The sequence below is a fragment of the Camelus dromedarius genome, chromosome 14 (assembly GCF_036321535.1).
Source record: "Camelus dromedarius isolate mCamDro1 chromosome 14, mCamDro1.pat, whole genome shotgun sequence".
Classification (NCBI taxonomy): domain Eukaryota; kingdom Metazoa; phylum Chordata; class Mammalia; order Artiodactyla; family Camelidae; genus Camelus; species Camelus dromedarius.
Window position 1 is genome coordinate 65,106,332 of NC_087449.1, and position 16,399 is coordinate 65,122,730.

General features: G+C 55.9%; 1 protein-coding gene across 2 annotated transcripts; it reads left to right on the plus strand.

Annotated features, from left to right (window-relative positions):
• The first annotated feature begins 626 nt into the window (after window positions 1-626).
• Window positions 627-15,680, plus strand: GPR157 (G protein-coupled receptor 157). 2 transcript variants are annotated; one of them, XM_064494087.1, is made up of 4 exons: window positions 627-1,129; window positions 11,065-11,278; window positions 14,447-14,645; window positions 15,040-15,680. In XM_064494087.1, the coding sequence occupies exons 1-4, from the start codon at window positions 747-749 to the stop codon at window positions 15,501-15,503; spliced, it is 1,260 nt and encodes a 419-aa protein (XP_064350157.1). In that variant the 5' UTR covers window positions 627-746; the 3' UTR covers window positions 15,504-15,680. The 2 variants fall into 2 exon arrangements, with proteins under 2 accessions (XP_064350157.1, XP_031319861.2); XM_031464001.2 differs by having other exon boundaries at window positions 14,447-14,641; window positions 15,040-15,378.
• The last annotated feature ends 719 nt before the right edge of the window (window positions 15,681-16,399 follow it).

Sequence of the window (16,399 nt, forward strand, 5' to 3'; positions counted from 1 at the left end):
CTTTTATTACCACTGGAAAGAACACCTCCATCCCCTTTCCCTAATATACACCCCCCTCCACCACACACACACACACACGCACACACACACGTGTGCTGGCTAAAAGGCAGGAAGGTAATATTAGCCCTAGAAATGCCAGTCCATTTCTCCCAGGACTGGACGTCCTAGCCTGCTGGCAAGAGCTGGGGGTTCTAGGGGGTGGGGGGGAGGGAGCGCGGTGATTCGGACAGGATGTGGGGACTATCAGGTGGAATGTGGAGGGCACAAGAGTGTGGTGTGAGGGCTGGGGAGGCGGCACGGGGGTGGTGCTGGGGAGTTGGGAGGATAGGGAAGGAGGGTAGAAGGTGCGCCCGCAGGGACACGGCGCTGGGGCGTGGACAGGGCTCATGGGAGGGGCTTAGGGGTCCAGCACAGGGCTTCAACCGGGACGTGGGGGTCACAGGGTGGGGCGTGGAGGTCGCAGGGGCGTGGTGTGAGAGCGGGGGCGGGGCGCCGGGGCGGGGCGCGGGGGCGGTCCGGACGCGGGTGCCATGGGGTGGGGCGTGGAGGGCGCGGGCCCGGAGGAGTCAGGAGGGGCCGGGACGCGGGCGGTGGGGCCGGGACGCGCGCGGGCGGGCGGGCGGGCGGGGCGGGGGCCGGTACGAGAGCCGCTCCCGGGTGGGTGCCCAGACAGCGGCGGCGGCCGTGCACGGTGCCCGACCTCTGGCCTTGCGGCGCCCCGGCCCCGGCCCCCTCCGCGCCCGGCCATGCCTCCTCCCGCGCCGCCCACCGTGCTGGTGCCGTCGGAGCGCGCCGTGGTGCTGCTGTCCTGCGCGCTCTCCGCGCTCGGCTCGGGCCTGCTGGTGGCCACGCACGCCCTGTGGCCGGACCTGCGCAGCCGGGCGCGGCTCCTGCTGTTTTTCCTGTCGCTGGCCGACCTGCTCTCGGCTGCCTCCTACTTCTACGGGGTTCTGCAGGACTTCGAGGGCTCCTCGTGGGACTGCGTGCTGCAGGGCGCGGTCTCCACCTTCGCCAGCACCAGCTCCTTCTTCTGGACAGTGGCCATCGCCCTCTACCTGTACCTCAGCATCGTCCGCTCCATGTGCGGGCCCGAGGCCCGCCGCCTGCTCTGGGTTTTCCACATCGTCAGGTGGGTGGCGGCCGCGCTGCTTTCCCTCGAGCCCGAGCCCGAGACCCCTGGCCGGGCGCCCAGCGGGCAGTCTCCTCATGCCCCGCGACCGCCCTAGGCTAGCGGGCCAGCGAGATGATGCCAGGCTTGCCTGAGAGATGGACCATTCCTGAGCCTCTCCGCAAGGGTGCTCCTTTGAGGCGACCCCAGCCTGAGCCTCCCGAGGAGGTGGGCGCCTCAGCGCAGCCCCTGGAGGGTGGGGGCCCAGAGCTGGCCCACAGAGCCTGACCCTGGTAACTTGGAAGCACTTGGAGAGCTGGCGAAGGCACGTTAGGCCCTACGTCTCCTGCTTCGTTGCGTTCTGGTCATCCCCGCTGCCCAAGGGGAGAAGCACCTGGGATCGGGGCTGGGAGATAAGTTAGGTGGCTGCCCCAGGCTGGCGAGGTAGGTGTGGTGCACTGAGCCACTCCCAGGCTGCCCCTCCACTCAGCCCTCTGCCAGACACACTGCTTCAGCTAAAACATTTAGGAGGGACAGCCTTGTTTATTTTATCTTTGCCCATCTCTAAATCAGGCCCCAGTCGCTTGTTATCGCTGTTCTAGATAATCTTTACTTTCTAGAGTTCAGTAGCTCTGAAATTGAGGTCAGTGGCAGAGGCTGGTCTGGAAGAGGGCTGCCAGCTGCCTGAAGTCTCTAAGAGTAGAGAAAACCAAGGCCTTGTCCTGCCCTGGCTTTGGAGTGTCTCATCCAAGTAACCCTCACCTATGGAGGAAGGTTGGCCCCTTCCTGGTGTTAATCTCAAGATTCAGACATCTGGTGGTGTCCTGTGCTGAACCCAGGGCAGCAATTTTATAGAGCTTCTATCCTCTCTCCTTCCAGATAAGTGCACCAAATGCTGCCCTAATTATAGGTCCTCTATGTTAAATACTTGAGTTCTTTCCAAGAAACTGAGGCTAGTCAGCACTTTGGTAGAGACAGGTCACCTGGGTGTCACAACAGTGAGGTCACAAGCCTGCAAGAGTCACTTGACCTCCAGGTCTCAGAGCTGTTGGATCGAGGCCATTCAGTCCCTGGGAAACTCAATGGCCTGCTTCTCAGCTGTTCAAGTCAAAACTTTTGCCCAGAGCCATTCAGACGTGCCTCAGGGGGCCCACCAAGCAGGACTGCCTTTCCTCTCTCTGCATCCTTCCTGGTCTCCAGGTCCATTCCCGAGACCCCATCCTTGGCAGGCTGCGTGGGTGTGGGCAGCGGGGGGGCGCACGTGCACTTGAGAAGAAGCCAAGACTCTGCAAGAATCTCTCCTCTTTTCCCCCCTCTTTTGAAAAATTCTGAATACAATGTATTTTTTAAGTGATAAAGAGCCTGGTGCAGCTCCTGTAGAAAAGACAAATTTCCTAAGAACCCTGAGTTGGAAGTTCTTTCTGTTCACTTCTGGGGATGTTTTCTGTGATGCCTAAGGAAGGCCTAAGAAAGTCTGCGTGGCCTTCTCTGGCCATAAAAAAAGAAGCAAATTGTTCATCTTGTCTGTTGGATGTGACCCACGTGCTTCTTAAAAAGAAAAAAAAAGTTTCCTAAATCCAAGCTAGTAAGGAGCTTTGGCAGTTTATTCCCTTTCAGAAGTTAGCACGCACGTTGCACATCTAAGAATTGGTAAAACCTGTCCAACAGGCTCGTGTATTGACCTAGATCTTCCAAGACTGTCTTGCTAAGGACTGTCCAGCGACTTTCTTTGGAGGATTAATTTCTTGCTGCTGAAGGACCTCTCAGTGTGGGAATCTCATCTTCAGACACAGGCGACACAGTCACCCACTGGTTAATCTTTTCAAACGACTGGAAATCAGTCTTCTTCTTTAAACCTTTCAGTCTTGGAAAATATTTTAAAATATGACAACACAAAAGGTTGATATCTCTAGTCTGTAAGGAGTTTTTATGAGTTGATTTTTAAAAAAAAACTGACACATATCCTGATAAATAGACAAAGGACATTCTAACAATAGTAAAAGCATGAGAACTCAAAACAACACACGTTGTAACAGTGAGGTATCATTTTCTCATTAAATTAGAAGGAAAAAATTAGCGAGGAAGAATACTGATGTGATAAATGCAGGTGAAACTGGTGTTTTCGTACATCATTATTGGCGATGTAAATTGGTATAATCCATGTAGGAAGTATTTGGTTCATACCCCTTGATCCCAGTAATCCTATTTATAGGGACCTGGTCTAAGGAGATAAACCAAATTGCATGCAAAGCCGGATGTACAGAGGAGTTTGTACGGCACTGTTAATGGTAAGAATTTGAAAGCAACCTAAATGTCCAAAAAATAGGGGAATGGTAAGTTACAGACTTCACCTCACCTGGAAGTGTTGCACTGCCGTTAAATATTGACCGTGAATTCTATTAAATCATATATTTTTTAACTGGTATGCTACAGTGTTAAGTGGGGGGTGGGGAGGAAAAAAAAAAGCCAGGCACAGCAGGAGGCTAGAGAGAGTGGTGCTCACGTGCAAGTTCCCAGAAAGCACCTGCACGGCCCCGGGGGGCCCATCATAATGTCTGACATAGTGTCCTTTACAGAAAGAATTTTTTTTTTAAATCTATTTGGGGAAAGTGGGCAGCTTAGACTTGATCCTCAGGGACACTGCATGTCATCACAAGCTGCATCAGGCCCCTGAGGTCTTGCAAAGTGAGGTCCCATTCCTCAGCTCATCTGTCATCTGTAACCCGGGTGCTCCAGGTGATCACGCTCCCGGCACAGCCCATGAGACTTGCCCGAGGCTGCATGAGCTGTTAGTGGGAAGCTCAGAGTTAGAACTCGAAGGTCAGTGCTCATTTTAGGATTCCATCTTGTCTCCAGGCCTTGACAATAATTTCTTAAACTGAGAGAGAATTTGGAAATAATTTATTTTTAACTTTCCAGATTTCTACCATTATTAACATTTTACCATGTTAGCTTTACCTTGTCTGATTTTTTTTTTCTGAAACCATTTAAGAGGAAGTTGAAGACCTGATGCCCCCCAACTCCTGAATCCTTTAGTGTGTCTTTATTTTAAAAGTCAAAGATAGTCTCTTGCATAACCACACACACCTCCTCAAAGCAGGAGATTAACACGGAGCAATGCCAGTGTCTGACTGCAGGTTTATTGAGGTTTTGTGAGTCATCTAATAAGGTCCCCGATAGCAAAGGAAGGTCCTGGCTTATGCGTTGACTTCGTTTTCCTCTCTCTACCCTCCTTTCATCTGGAATATTTCTTCCATCTTCCCTGGGGTTTCACATTTGATCTTTTTGAAGAGAACAGGCCTGTTACTTTGCAGCATGTCCCCTGCCTGGCTTGCCTGATGCTTTCTCGTGAGTGGACTCAGGATCTGCACTTTGGGCTGGAATCTCAAGGAAACGTGTTCTCGCTTCTTTCACAGCAGTGCCCGACAACTTTGATTTGTCCCTTTACTGGTGATGTTCACTTTGACCCCTGGGTCAACATGTTATCTGCCGGTTCTCCACCGCAGCTTCGCTTTCCTTTTGTAACTAACGAGGACCTCTTGTAAGTCCTCAGACTTTTGCCCAAAGGTTGCACAACCATTGATGCCGACAGTATTTGGAGGTGAATCTTCTGGTTGTTGCTGCATTTTTAAGGTTGGGTGAGAATATCCCGTGTTGGAGGGAAAGCCCTGTATTAACTCCCCTTCTGTTGCATCTTAGCTGTGGAGGCAGCATGATACCAGTGCCCCGAATTCTGCATCCACTGGATAGGCATCTGTGGCCATCTATCTGCAGTGCTGGCCTAAGAACGTGCTGAGCAGGTCAGCTGGCAGCTGCTGTGGGCAGGGTCACTTCCCCTCTGATAAGATAAGCCTGAAACCATCTCTGTCCCCCTGCAGAAGGTGCCCTGCCTTTCAGAAGCAGTCGTTAGCGCCTCTCCCCCTGCAGCAAGGTAGTGGGTTCCTTCTGAACCGAGCCGGCAGGGTCATTAACTGTCTCCCCACCTGTGTGCCCCTGGCCACCGCTGTGCCAGGCACCCACTGGTGTGTCCTGTGAGCGTGGGGGGAGGTCAGGCCAGGGGTGCCTCCTCTCACCGAGTCAGAAGTCAGGGCCTGGGCCGGGCTGGCCACCTCGAGCCGTCGTAGGATTTCTTCTGGCCCCACTGAAGTGGGAGGAGGTGTGGGCATGACCCCTGGCCCACGTGCCCACCCACTCTCTGGCATTTGCTGGGGGGTTCTGGAAGAAGAGAGTCGATGGCACCCCAAGTTCACCATGAACCCCCCCCCCCGTGAGGCGTGGGAAGTTCCATCACAGAGAAAAGGGGAACTATGGGCCCAGAGAGGGGAAAGCCTGCAAGCTCTCTAAGCAGAAAGTGGCCCACCGTAGGGCCGGGCAGGGCCCCAGCGGGCAGGGTCAGAATAGGGGGTGGACACAGAAGCACCCCACGTCGGTCAGTCCTCCCCAGAATAACAAGAGTTGAACTGGCTTTGTTCCCCCGTAGACGTTTCCTGGGGGCACTGCTACAGCGTGAGGTCTCCACACTGCTTTCAGGGGAGCCCACTGCAGGGGCTGCACTGTGGCACCAGTGGCTACCCCTTGACCCTTCCAGGGCAAAGTCAGATCCTACTGGCCCTTCCCTGGGCCCAGGTGGGCAGGAAAGCATCTCTGAGGAGCTCCTGGGCGCCCATGGAAGCGGGGCTGCAGAAGGTGGTGCCCTGGGGGCGAGTGTTTAAAAGTCTCTCTGGACATCCCTCCCCACTCCTGTGGCCAGAGCTTCAGAGGCCCTGGTGGTGGCCTGGCCAGTGGCCGACTCCCTGCACTCCCACGCCGGCCCCTCTGCCCCATGCTTAACAATCAGAGCCCACTGTTCCGGACAGAAACCTCCAGGCAGCCGAGCCCTGGAGTCCTTTCACCAGGCCTGCTGCCCGCAGCTGCGTCCCAGCTGGGTCCCTCCGGCAGGCTCTGTCTGGCTCCCAAGAGCTTTCTAAATTGGCACACTGTTGCTAACAGTTTTGTTCATAGTAGATGCTCAATAAAAATGCACTGAATAAATGGTCAAGCAGATCAGGGCATTCTGAGGTCATGTTAACATTCAAGGCTTTTCATAGGCCACGGGCACCTGGACCAGGCTCTGCTCTTTGGGGGAGAAGACCCTTTTGTGGCCTTCCCAGCAGGTGCCACCCACCCCACAAAGATCTGTAGGAAGGGGGAGGTTTGGGGTGAGGAGAAAGTGCAGGAATCAATGGTGTATTGAGCAGACCATGAGCCCCCTTCCACGAGATGGGGGAGGCTATGTCACCCCGGGTGTCCCCCCGCCTCTGACTGGTGGGAGAGGTTCCAGAAGATGCCCAGCTGGGCAAACTGGGGACCCACTGGGAAACCCAGAGTGTTGCTGTTGTGGGCACTGGCCGCCTCTCGTGCTCACCTCACAGATGCCAGGGAATCCAGGTGTGGGACGTAGCCTGCTCACCACCTGGCTGATCCCACAGTGGTTCAGCTTCTCTCTGGGAGACCGAGGAACACAGTGGATGCTGAGTCCCAGGGGCCGAGCTCATGAGCAGTCTGAAGGGCTTCCCCCTCCTCTAAGCTTCCTGAGGGCCCCCAGCTCCGCCAGCCTGGCTGTGGTGGGAGGGGGTCCCCTGTTTCTGGGCTACTGCGCCCTGCCAGGGAGCACTCCTCCCCCACGGTTGGTAGGAGCTTCTACCTTCGTCTGCTCTGGCTGCCCTAACAGAGCCCGCAGAACACAAGTGAGGGCTGGGCCCAGGCACCTCCGGAAGAAGCTCTTGGTGCCCCTCCCAGTGGGGGATACTGCTCAGAATGGCCTTCTGACCCCCTGCATCTAGGTGACCCCAGCCCTGCTTCTTCTCAGTCCGAGTCACAGGTTTGGAGCAAAGGGGCCTTGTTGGTCACCTGCTTTAACCACGTCCCTCCTCGGCACCTCTCCCAGCGCCCCCGGCACACTCCCTCTGGGGAGGCCGCCAGTTCAGCCCTCAGCTTTCTGACTGAGCAGGACACCTGCCCTTTCCTCCGGCCACCAGACTCCACCCCACTAGCAGGACCTCCTCAGAGTCTTTAAATGTTCCGGAACAGCTCAAGGCCCTGCGTCTCCTCCCAGGCCCGGCTCTGGTGCCAGCTTCCCAGTCTCAGGTTTAGCACGTGGGTCACAGGTGTCCGCACGGAGGCAGGGCAGTTTGCCGGCTGACCTCCCCCTCAACATCTGGGCGTCAGGGCGACCCCTCTGACCACACGACTTTCTCGGTCACGGTCAGCTAAAACCCTGGGTCTGTTTCACACGTGCTGTTGAGCTGTATCTTACTCGTTCTGATTTTATTTTTTGATGGATGGCTTCTTTTTTTTGGAGGGGTAAAAACTCTTATGTGATACATGTCAGAAATTAGAAGTATGCATTTACGGAAAGCAGGAATTACATCACAGGTGTCTTTGTAGAGTTCCTTCCAGATTCGTACCACCTCCATCTCAGGGTGGCCACTGGCCGGAGAAGAGCTGGGCTTATCTGAGCTTGCCGAAATGACTTCCTCCTCATTCTGCTCTCTGGGTCCAGAACCTGGGGCAGCTTCAGCTCCCTACCGTTCCCTTCCTCTGTCCCATGGTGTCCTGGAGCCAGCTTGCGGGACCCGATTGCAAAATTTCAGGGCATTTTGTGGGCTGATTGTTGGATACCACCATCATTAAAAGTTACATTATATAAACTTACAATTAAATAAATTACATTAAAAACAAAATTAGTAAATATTCAAAACTCCTTCAGTCCTAATTATTATTTTGTTGATTTGCAGAGCAGATGGCAGCAAACTGTTCCCTGTAGAGGACGAGATAGTGAGTATTTTCAGCTCGGCAGGCCAGGTGATCTCCGCTGCAGCTGCTCAGCTCAGCTCTTGCAGCTTGAAAGCAGTCATAGACAACATGAGGCCAGTGCGTATGGCTGTGTGCCAATAAAACTTTATTGAAAAAAAACAGACCTTGGGCCAGATTTGGCCTGAGGGCCGTAGTTTGCTGGACGGCTGATCTAGATTTAAGGAAGTGATAGAGAAAATGTCAAATATAAAGATTAAACATAAAAGTGTTACTGATCTCTGAACTTATGCAGAGGCTGCAGCCACATGAGGGCAGGCAGGAAGCTGGGTATTTGAGCGGGAGGTGATGAGAAGGGGCAGGATCTCAGAGCCGGAAAATAGAAGACATATTCTTCCAGGGTTGGGAAATTATTACCTGACCCACAGAGAGGTTGCTCACCTCATGCTGACCCGGTGAGGTTCCAGCTTTTGTCTGTTCCCCAGGTCTTCCTCATGTCACTTCCATCTTACCGGTTAAGGAGGATGGAAATACCGCCCACCTTCACGTCATGGAGCCACCCTCATTTGCTAACTGCGGCCACAGGTTGGCTGCGGATACCTGAGTTTGGCAAAAAGCAGCAGCAGCATCGTGTGAGCCTCACTTGGCGGCATGGAATTGACAAGAGGGGGTTACGTGCATTTTATTATTATTTTTAAAGTGTGTGCCTCACATCCTTGATGTCAGTAAAATTCATAGTTTGTGTGTATACATCCACACACACGTTTGTGCATATACGTCTTTCTGATGTTGAAATATCACCAGCACCCCATTGTCTGTGCCCGCAAATTATGAGTCTGGGTGAGCCTGCTTGGCTGGGTTACGGACCATCCCTCCCACTCCATTCCGTGAGATTACCCCTCCTTCCCACCCCCACCTAAGTGCCTCCCCAGGCAGCTTCTGGCCCCCGTAGAGCTGCTGGCTGTGCTTAAGTTCAAACAGCAACTCTGATTGATCAACCCCTGGTCTTAACCCTGTCAGAGCTGTCTGTCTGTCTGGGCTCCCCTCTGGATGTTTCCCAACACAGACTCAGCTCCAGGCACACCTCCGGGACACAGAGGAAACACATCACTTTGCAGCTTTCGTATGACAGACCTAAAGCTGCAAACCGTGGGGCTGTCACCCTGTGGTCCCCGGGTTTCCCTTAAGGGCCCTAGGGATGCCGAGGAGGAACAGGAGCCCCTTCCTCCTGCCACACCCTGCTCTCCCTTCCTGCCTGAGTGGGAATCCTCGGCTCCAGTCCTGCCGGGTGACTGTCCCTACGCACTGCGCTCCCCTCTTCCCAGAACTCCTCAGAGGAACCCTGTGAACCGTGAAGTGATGAGAAAGCCCACCTCTGACTTCAGGATTTCAGATGCAGTTCTTGAAAAGCCTTTTAGCTCCTTTGCATAATGTCTTTGCAGTGAATATTTAGGAAGTCAGTTGGGGAAGCTGTCTCAGTCACTTGGCTCAAACTTCATTCGTTCACTCACTCACTCATTCATTCAGCAGGTCCCAGTTTGGCCCCTCCCACGTGCCAGGCACTGTTGTAGATGCCGAGATAAACAGCAGTGAACCCACACAGGCTCCTGGAGCTCACAGCTGACCTGTGTAAAATCCCAGGACGGCCTGAGTTTTAAAACGGTAACCCTTTATTAAGGCAAAATAGCTTGACACTAATATCTGTTAAACTTACCAGATGAATAACTTTGCATAGGACTAGCATTTAAAATGGACACACTCCATTTTAAAGTGTAACTTGGTACCTTTCTCATAACCCTTTAACTCCTGTAGGGTTTCTGCCCCTTCTGAGCCTTTGTGACTTCGAGGAGGACTTGCTGCGCTGTCCCTCCTGTGGAGGCTGCGGAGGCGAGGGGACAGGTGGTTCTGAGAGCCTCCTGCACCCCGTCCTTCCCAGGCCAAGAGAGCCAACTTCCTCCCTTTCATTTACTGATGACACTGTCCCGTTCACTGCTTGTTCTGTGGGTAACTGGGCCGGGACGTAGGCCCATGTGTCCTTTTCCTGGGGGCAGGGACCGCACAGGCCTCACACATTCCTGGCGCCTGCACCACAGGCCCGAATCCTGGGACGTGGGGTCAGAACTCATTGACAACAGCGGTCATCAACACAGACACACTCACCATGTCTCGTGTGCTGGGCGTAACGCTGGTCAGTTTATTCCTGTGGTGACCCGGAGCGGCGCTGTGCTCGAGGCTCTGTGATCATTCCCACTTGGTGGAGAAAAACACTGCCACGGTCAGCCAGGTGGGCCAGGCTGGGACGCAGCACGCCCAGCCCCTTGCATCACGGCCCAAGCTCTTCGCCACCCTGCCAGGTGGCCATGTAGTGTCTGTGTGTCTCGCTACCTGATTTAAAAGGCTCTGCAAAGAGACTGATGTGGGGAGCACTGGGGGGCGGGCCTTGGGGCTCGGCTCTAACCCGGGCTGTGTTGCCACTGCGTTAAGCTCTTGAAAAGTCAGCCCAGCACTCCCCTGAGAGGGAGACCTTGCTCTGGGCTTTCTGCTTTAGAGGGTCCCCTTTGACCCTTGCCAGGGCCCACCCCCTTCCCATAGAGGAAGGGGGCCTGAGGACCGAGGAGGTGTGTCTGCCCCGAGCCCATGTTCACCCTTCCAGGTCCTGCTGCAGGCGCCCAGGACCTTGGAATTCCCCACCCAGACAACCCCATGCCACCAGGGCGTGCTCCCCTGGAGCCAGGCTGGCCAGGGAGGGCTGACTGTCAGCAGGGTGTGTGGATGAGGCCCGGACACGTGGGCTGGTGTTTGCAGGCCCCTGGGTGCAGGAAGGAGCCAGCTGTTCCCAGGCCACAGCATCCCAGAGCCGGCCTCCAAGGAGCCTGGCAGTTCGAAATAGAACCTGAGGGGTTGGGAGGGTGTGTCTGTCCAGGCGAGATGCCGGGACATCCCTGGTGTCCCCTTCCCCAGGCTCTACAACTTCAGGGTGGGCCTGGCGGGTGGGGTTGGGGGCTTTGAGGACTCCTGCCCCTCTTTTCTCCAGGGACACTGTCTGTTCCAGACTCCCGAGGGCACTGCTCTCCTTGTCTACATGGCATCCCGGTCACTTCGCCCTCGCCCTGCCAGGAACCGGGCCTGACCTCGCTGCCTCCCGTTTGCTCCTTATTCCTCAGCTGGGGGGTCCCGCTGGTCATCACCGTAATAGCCGTGGCTCTAAAGAAGATCGGCTACGACGCCTCGGACGTGTCCGTGGGCTGGTGCTGGATTGACCTGGAGGCAGAGGACCGCGTGCTGTGGATGCTGCTGACTGGGAAGCTGTGGGAGCTGCTGGCCTACGTCACGCTGCCCGTGCTCTACCTGCTCATCCGGAAGCACATCGGCAGAGCGGTAGGTGCCCCTCGGGGCCCCGCCCGAGCTCTGTGCGGCCGCGGGGTCCCAGGCCAGCCCCCCTGGGGACAGGCCTAGTGACAGGCCAGAGGGACAGAGGGTTTGCTGTGCTGGGCAGCGGGACCACACCTAATTACGAGAATTGTGGGCTGTCTGGCTTGCTAATTACGCAGCCCTGTCAGGAGCGGGTCCTGTGATTCCTACTTTTGTGGATGAGGAAACAGGAGCTTCCCGAGGTTAAGGGGCCCCCCTAAACTCGCCCAGCTCAGAATGAGCTGCTTTGGAGTCAGAAGGCTGAGGGCTCCGCCTGTGTTCTGAGCCACAGCTCTCTACTGCCCCCTCCTGGAAGTCTGCCATGGTTGCTTAACCTTGAGAGGAATTTGGATGAAAGATGAGCAGTATCCAATAAGAAGGGAACTGGCGTGTGCTGGGGAGGGGAGGGGAGGCCGTGGAATTTTATAATCAGTGATACAAATAACTCACCTCACTATCCGTGGTGATTAAAATACCATAAATGGTAGACTTTTCAGGCTCGCAGGAATTCATAAATTAATAGGCAGGGCTGGCCAGGAGTCTAGGAGACTTCTGACAACGTGGGTTGGCCTGCAGCTCTAGGAAGGAGTGGTTTTCCTCTTGATAATCTGGTGAAATTGTCCCTTGTTCTGGCCTCCTGGTTCTGCAGATGTAAAGCATGGGCTTCCTCCTGGCCACAGGCAAACTGCTGCCAAAAAAAGGCTCAGGTTAGCCCATCCATTGATCTGCTTGACCATTTTATTCAGTGCATCTTTACTGAGCATCTACAATGCACAAAAGCTCTGTGTGGCCCGGGAGTTTGTAATGAGAACTCAGGCGTGAGTCCTGCCCTCCTAGAAGGAGGCAGAAGTGTGAGTGATTACGATGGAAAAGAAAATGTGACCCGTGGCTGGAGCAGTAACACAGGCTTCCGTGAACACTCTGGGGACAGACTTCCAAGCTCCTGCTGCTGGTGTGGGGTCCTGTGTTCCTTTTTGCTCTGAGTTTTCAAGGCTGACGTCGTAGGAGAGTGTGTCCCCATCTTTCAGGGTGTGCTGTTGGTGTCAGCTGCCACTGCCAAGTGTGCAGGGTGCTCCCGCAGCTGTCTGACCCTGATCCGCACCCTGTACTCCCATCCGTGTCTTCCCGGACACAGACTTGTTCTCTTTGTACTTCAAAATTTACCTGATTCTCACTCCTCCCTGCCACCCTCCTCTGGCTCAGCTTGGAGTCGTTGACAGAGATGCTGGCAGGGCTTCCCAACTGGTCTGAAATCCTCTTTGTCTTCTTCAGGCTTTCTGGTTGGTCTCCTGCCTGGGCTGGGGCTGCGCTGCTCATCTCCTTTTTTCTGCGGCCCTGGGAAGGTCTCAGGCTCCCCGATGAAAGCTCCCAGGAGCTCCCCCTGGCTCTGCCTAGGAGCCCCACCCCCACCCCACCTCCAGCTGCGTGTCTTTCTTCTTCCCTTCCTGTAGCGGGGCAGGAAGCCTGGGGCCCTGCCTGTGAGGCTGACCCTCACAAGTGTGAATGGGGCGTCTTTTACAACTCTGTGAATGTTTCCGGAAAAAAGGAATAATCACGGGCAGGGAGGTGAGAATGAGTTGTTCCTGCCTCCAGCTAGGAGGGAGAGCTGAACATAAATGAGCTGGAGCAGGCTTTGCTCTTAAGAGGAGTGGGCCAGCAGCCCTAGCTGGTGCCCGGCGGCTCCCCCCACCCCCGCCCAAGTGGTTCTGGGGGGTAGGGGTGGGGCGTGCAGCTCTCTGGGTGCTGCTGACGGTCCCAGGGGAGGCGGCAGGTGCTCTGAGCAGGTGAGCTGCACCAGCTTGGGTGCCCAGAGATGCCAGGGTGTGTGGCTTCTCTCCTAACCTGGGCCTTCAGTGTCCCCACAGATGACCAGGCTCAAAACCACATCTTTGTTTTGGAGTAGGTTTTTTTTTCCCGTCTATTTTTACAAGTGCAGTTGTGATCTGGAACTCCCTTTCCTCTCACTGAAGGGCATGCAGAGGAGCAGGGAAGCCAAAGCAGGTGCCTGCTCACCTTCTCCTTCCGCCCCAGCTTTGGTGGAAACCCCTGCTGGGGGCAGGCCGGAGTGGGGCCCAGCAGCCCTGTGCCCTAGATTGGGGGGTGGTTGCATTATGGGAGGAGAGGGTGATCGTGAGTAATAGGTTTGATAAACAAGGGTGAGTGGTGTGTAGGAAGGAGGATGATAAAAGCTATGAAAAGCAGATAGGAATAAAGAGCTGGCTGTGGGGACAGGACCACCCGGGGAATGCCTTTGCTGTGTAAAGAGGGCTATCAGGGTAGGCCCTCTCCAGAAGGTGACATTGGAGCAAAGACTCAAAGAGGGTGAGGAGTGAGCCACGTAGACCTCTGGGGAAGAGCATTCCAGAAGGAGGGAGCAGCTTGTGCAAAGGCCCTGGGGTGGGGGTGTGCCTTGCATGTCTGGGGCATTAGGAAGCCTGTGTGACTGGAGTGGAGTTAACAGGGGGATAGCAGCAGGGATGAGGTCAGAGCTGCACTGGGGTGGGGACATTGTAAGGAACGTGTGAAATGGGGAGCCACCGAGAGCTTTGAGTGGAAGACTGGCTTGGTCCGACTTCAGTTTTCAAGGAACTGCACTGCTCCTGTTTTGAGAATAAGACTAAGATGGGGAGGGATCAGGGTGGGGAGGGCGATGGAGAGGGTCAGTTAAGAGGCAGTTGAAAGTATCCAAGGAAGCAGTGGTGGTGCTTGGACCAGGCTGGCGGCAGTGGCAGTGGATAGAACATCCAGGTCTGGGTCTGTTTTAGAGGCAGAGCCCTCAGGACTTCCCCGGGGATGGGCTGTGAGCTGGAGCACAAAGAAGGGTCAAAGACGGCTCCCAAGTTTTGGGCCTGGGCAGCTGGAAGGGCAGAGTTCCCTTAGCTGAGATGGGGAAGCATGCAGTGGGCTTGACGGTGGAGGTCACCTCCATCACCCATTTTGGACACCCACGTGGGGATGTGGAGCAGGCAGCAGATGGAGGAGACGGGAGATCAGAAGGATCTGGGCCAGAGGAGGGAACCTGGGAGAAGGCATCGCCCACCGTACATCCTCCCCCAGCCGGCCTGTCCCTGCAAGGGTTGTGAGCAGGGCGGGAGGTGCGTCTGGCTCACCCCAGCTCTCTGTGTTCCCGCCCAGCACGCAGCGCTCTCCGAGTACCGGCCCATCATCTCCCAGGCGCAGCAGCTTCAGCGCCAAACATCCGTGGCCGATAAGAAACTGGTCCTGATCCCGCTCATCTTCATTTTCCTCCGGGTCTGGAGCACCGTGCGCTTCATCCTGACCCTCTACGGCTCCCCAGTGGTGCAGTCGCCGGTGCTGGTTGTTCTGCACGTAGGTCTGCCCAGCCCCTCCCCCGGCGCAGCCCGGCTCATCCAGCCCAAGCTGCACCCCTCCTTCCCCTCGCCCACAGGGAGCCTTGACCAGAGGAGGTGGGAGGTCAGTGTGGCCCTGGGGCAGCCCGGGGGAGCTGCGCGGCTGCCCAGTGGCTGAGGAGTAGCCCCAGGGGAGTTGACTGATCCGAAGTCCTCCCCCACCCGGAAGACCTGGAGACCTGCACCTGCAAGTTCAGGCCCGCCCCGAGCTGAACCACACTGCCAGGGTCACCGCAGACCAGCCTCAGGGGGTGGAGGGCAAGGTCCTGGGGTCCCAGCCCTCCCCAGCCCCCTCACATGTGGGGATCAGACCCGCTCCAGCCCTGGCCCTGACACCTCTTCTGTTCTCCCGGCCAGGGTATCGGGAACACGTTTCAGGGAGGTGCCAACTGCATCACGTTCGCCCTCTGCACACGCGCCGTCCGCACCCGGCTCCTCTCTCTCTGCTGCTGCTGCCCTTCTCAGCCCCCTGCCCAGAGCCCTCCCAAGGCACTGGCACCCTCCCAGACAGGCCAGGCCCAGCGACCCACGCGGACCCCAGGCGAACTTCCGTGCACCTGAGCTTCTCCCTTCCTAGATCTGTGCATGGGTGCTATGACCTGGGGCCCGGCGGTCTGAGCGCCGGCTGCAGGGAGCGGGCGTGGGTGTCGGTGCGCTGCCGGCCTTCCGCTAGCCAAGCTCTTGACCCCCGCTGGGGAGCAGCGCAGTCTCAGCTTCTTCTACCTCCTCGACCTCAGGCGCACGTGCCCCTCACACTGCATCCTTCTGCACCCGGGGGTAGTCATCTGCATAGGGTTGGCACTGAGATTCAGGGAAACTAGAGGTATGTGATCATTATCAGGGCACCTTGTGGTCCGGGGGTCCTCGGCCTCATGACCACGCAGCACTGTTTACAATTTGAGGGACCCACACCTGTGGGAAGAGCATGAAGAGACTTGTACACTGTGCACCATCCTAAATAAAATGTCGGGGGGACCAGAGATGTGTCCCCAACCAGACGCCACGGAGCAGATTCCTTGTTTATCAGAGTGTTGCGATTCTCCCAAGAGCCTGGCTTTTCTTGGATAGCTCTGCTGGTCAACAGAAGTGCCAGTTACCTTTAACCAGGAGGTTCCCTGGTGACCACCGTGAGCACAGCCCAGCACAGCTGCTCAGGACAGCCGGTCTCCTTGGGACCTCCCAGGTTCTCTCTGTGGGCTGCCAGCCCTTGATGGAGATTGTGTTTGAGTTTCAAGCACGGGCCAGAATCCTGACACTTAAAATACAGGTCCCTCCTCCAGGGCAAGAGCTGGACCAGGACAGGAAGAGGCCGCTGCAGGGAGTCCCCCGGGTTCCCCACTGCCACCCGGGTCTGTCCTTGTGGAGACTGAAATAGGGTTGGGGTGGGGGAGGACCTGGCTTATCAACTTCCTAGTTTAATGTTTTATAGGAAAGGTGACCAGAGAGGGAGTGAATCATCCAGATCCTGATTCCTCCCTGACGGTGAAGGTTCTGGGAATTGGTTAGGGGAAACTGACACACACACATCACGGGGTGATTATTTACATTGAAAAGAAAAAGCATTTAAAATAAGCATATGTATCTCTGTGAGAAGTGGCTGTTCCACCAACACGTTCCACTTATTTCAGAAAACAGTTTCTCTGTGAAGTCACAGAAGGCACTGGCCAGGAGTGAGCCTAGGGGGAGAAGTACAATTTTACCCGGTAGATGCCCCCCC

What these genes read in the sequence shown, in the direction of transcription:
- GPR157 (XM_064494087.1), top strand. Translation starts at nt 747, where the DNA reads ATGCCTCCTCCCGCGCCGCCCACCGTGCTGGTGCCGTCGGAGCGCGCC. An exon ending in GGAAGCACATCGGCAGAGCG is followed by an intron (nt 11,279 to 14,446) that starts GTAGGTGCCCCT and finishes GTTCCCGCCCAG; the next exon opens with CACGCAGCGCTCTCCGAGTA. An exon ending in GCTGGTTGTTCTGCACGTAG is followed by an intron (nt 14,646 to 15,039) that starts GTCTGCCCAGCC and finishes TCTCCCGGCCAG; the next exon opens with GGTATCGGGAACACGTTTCA.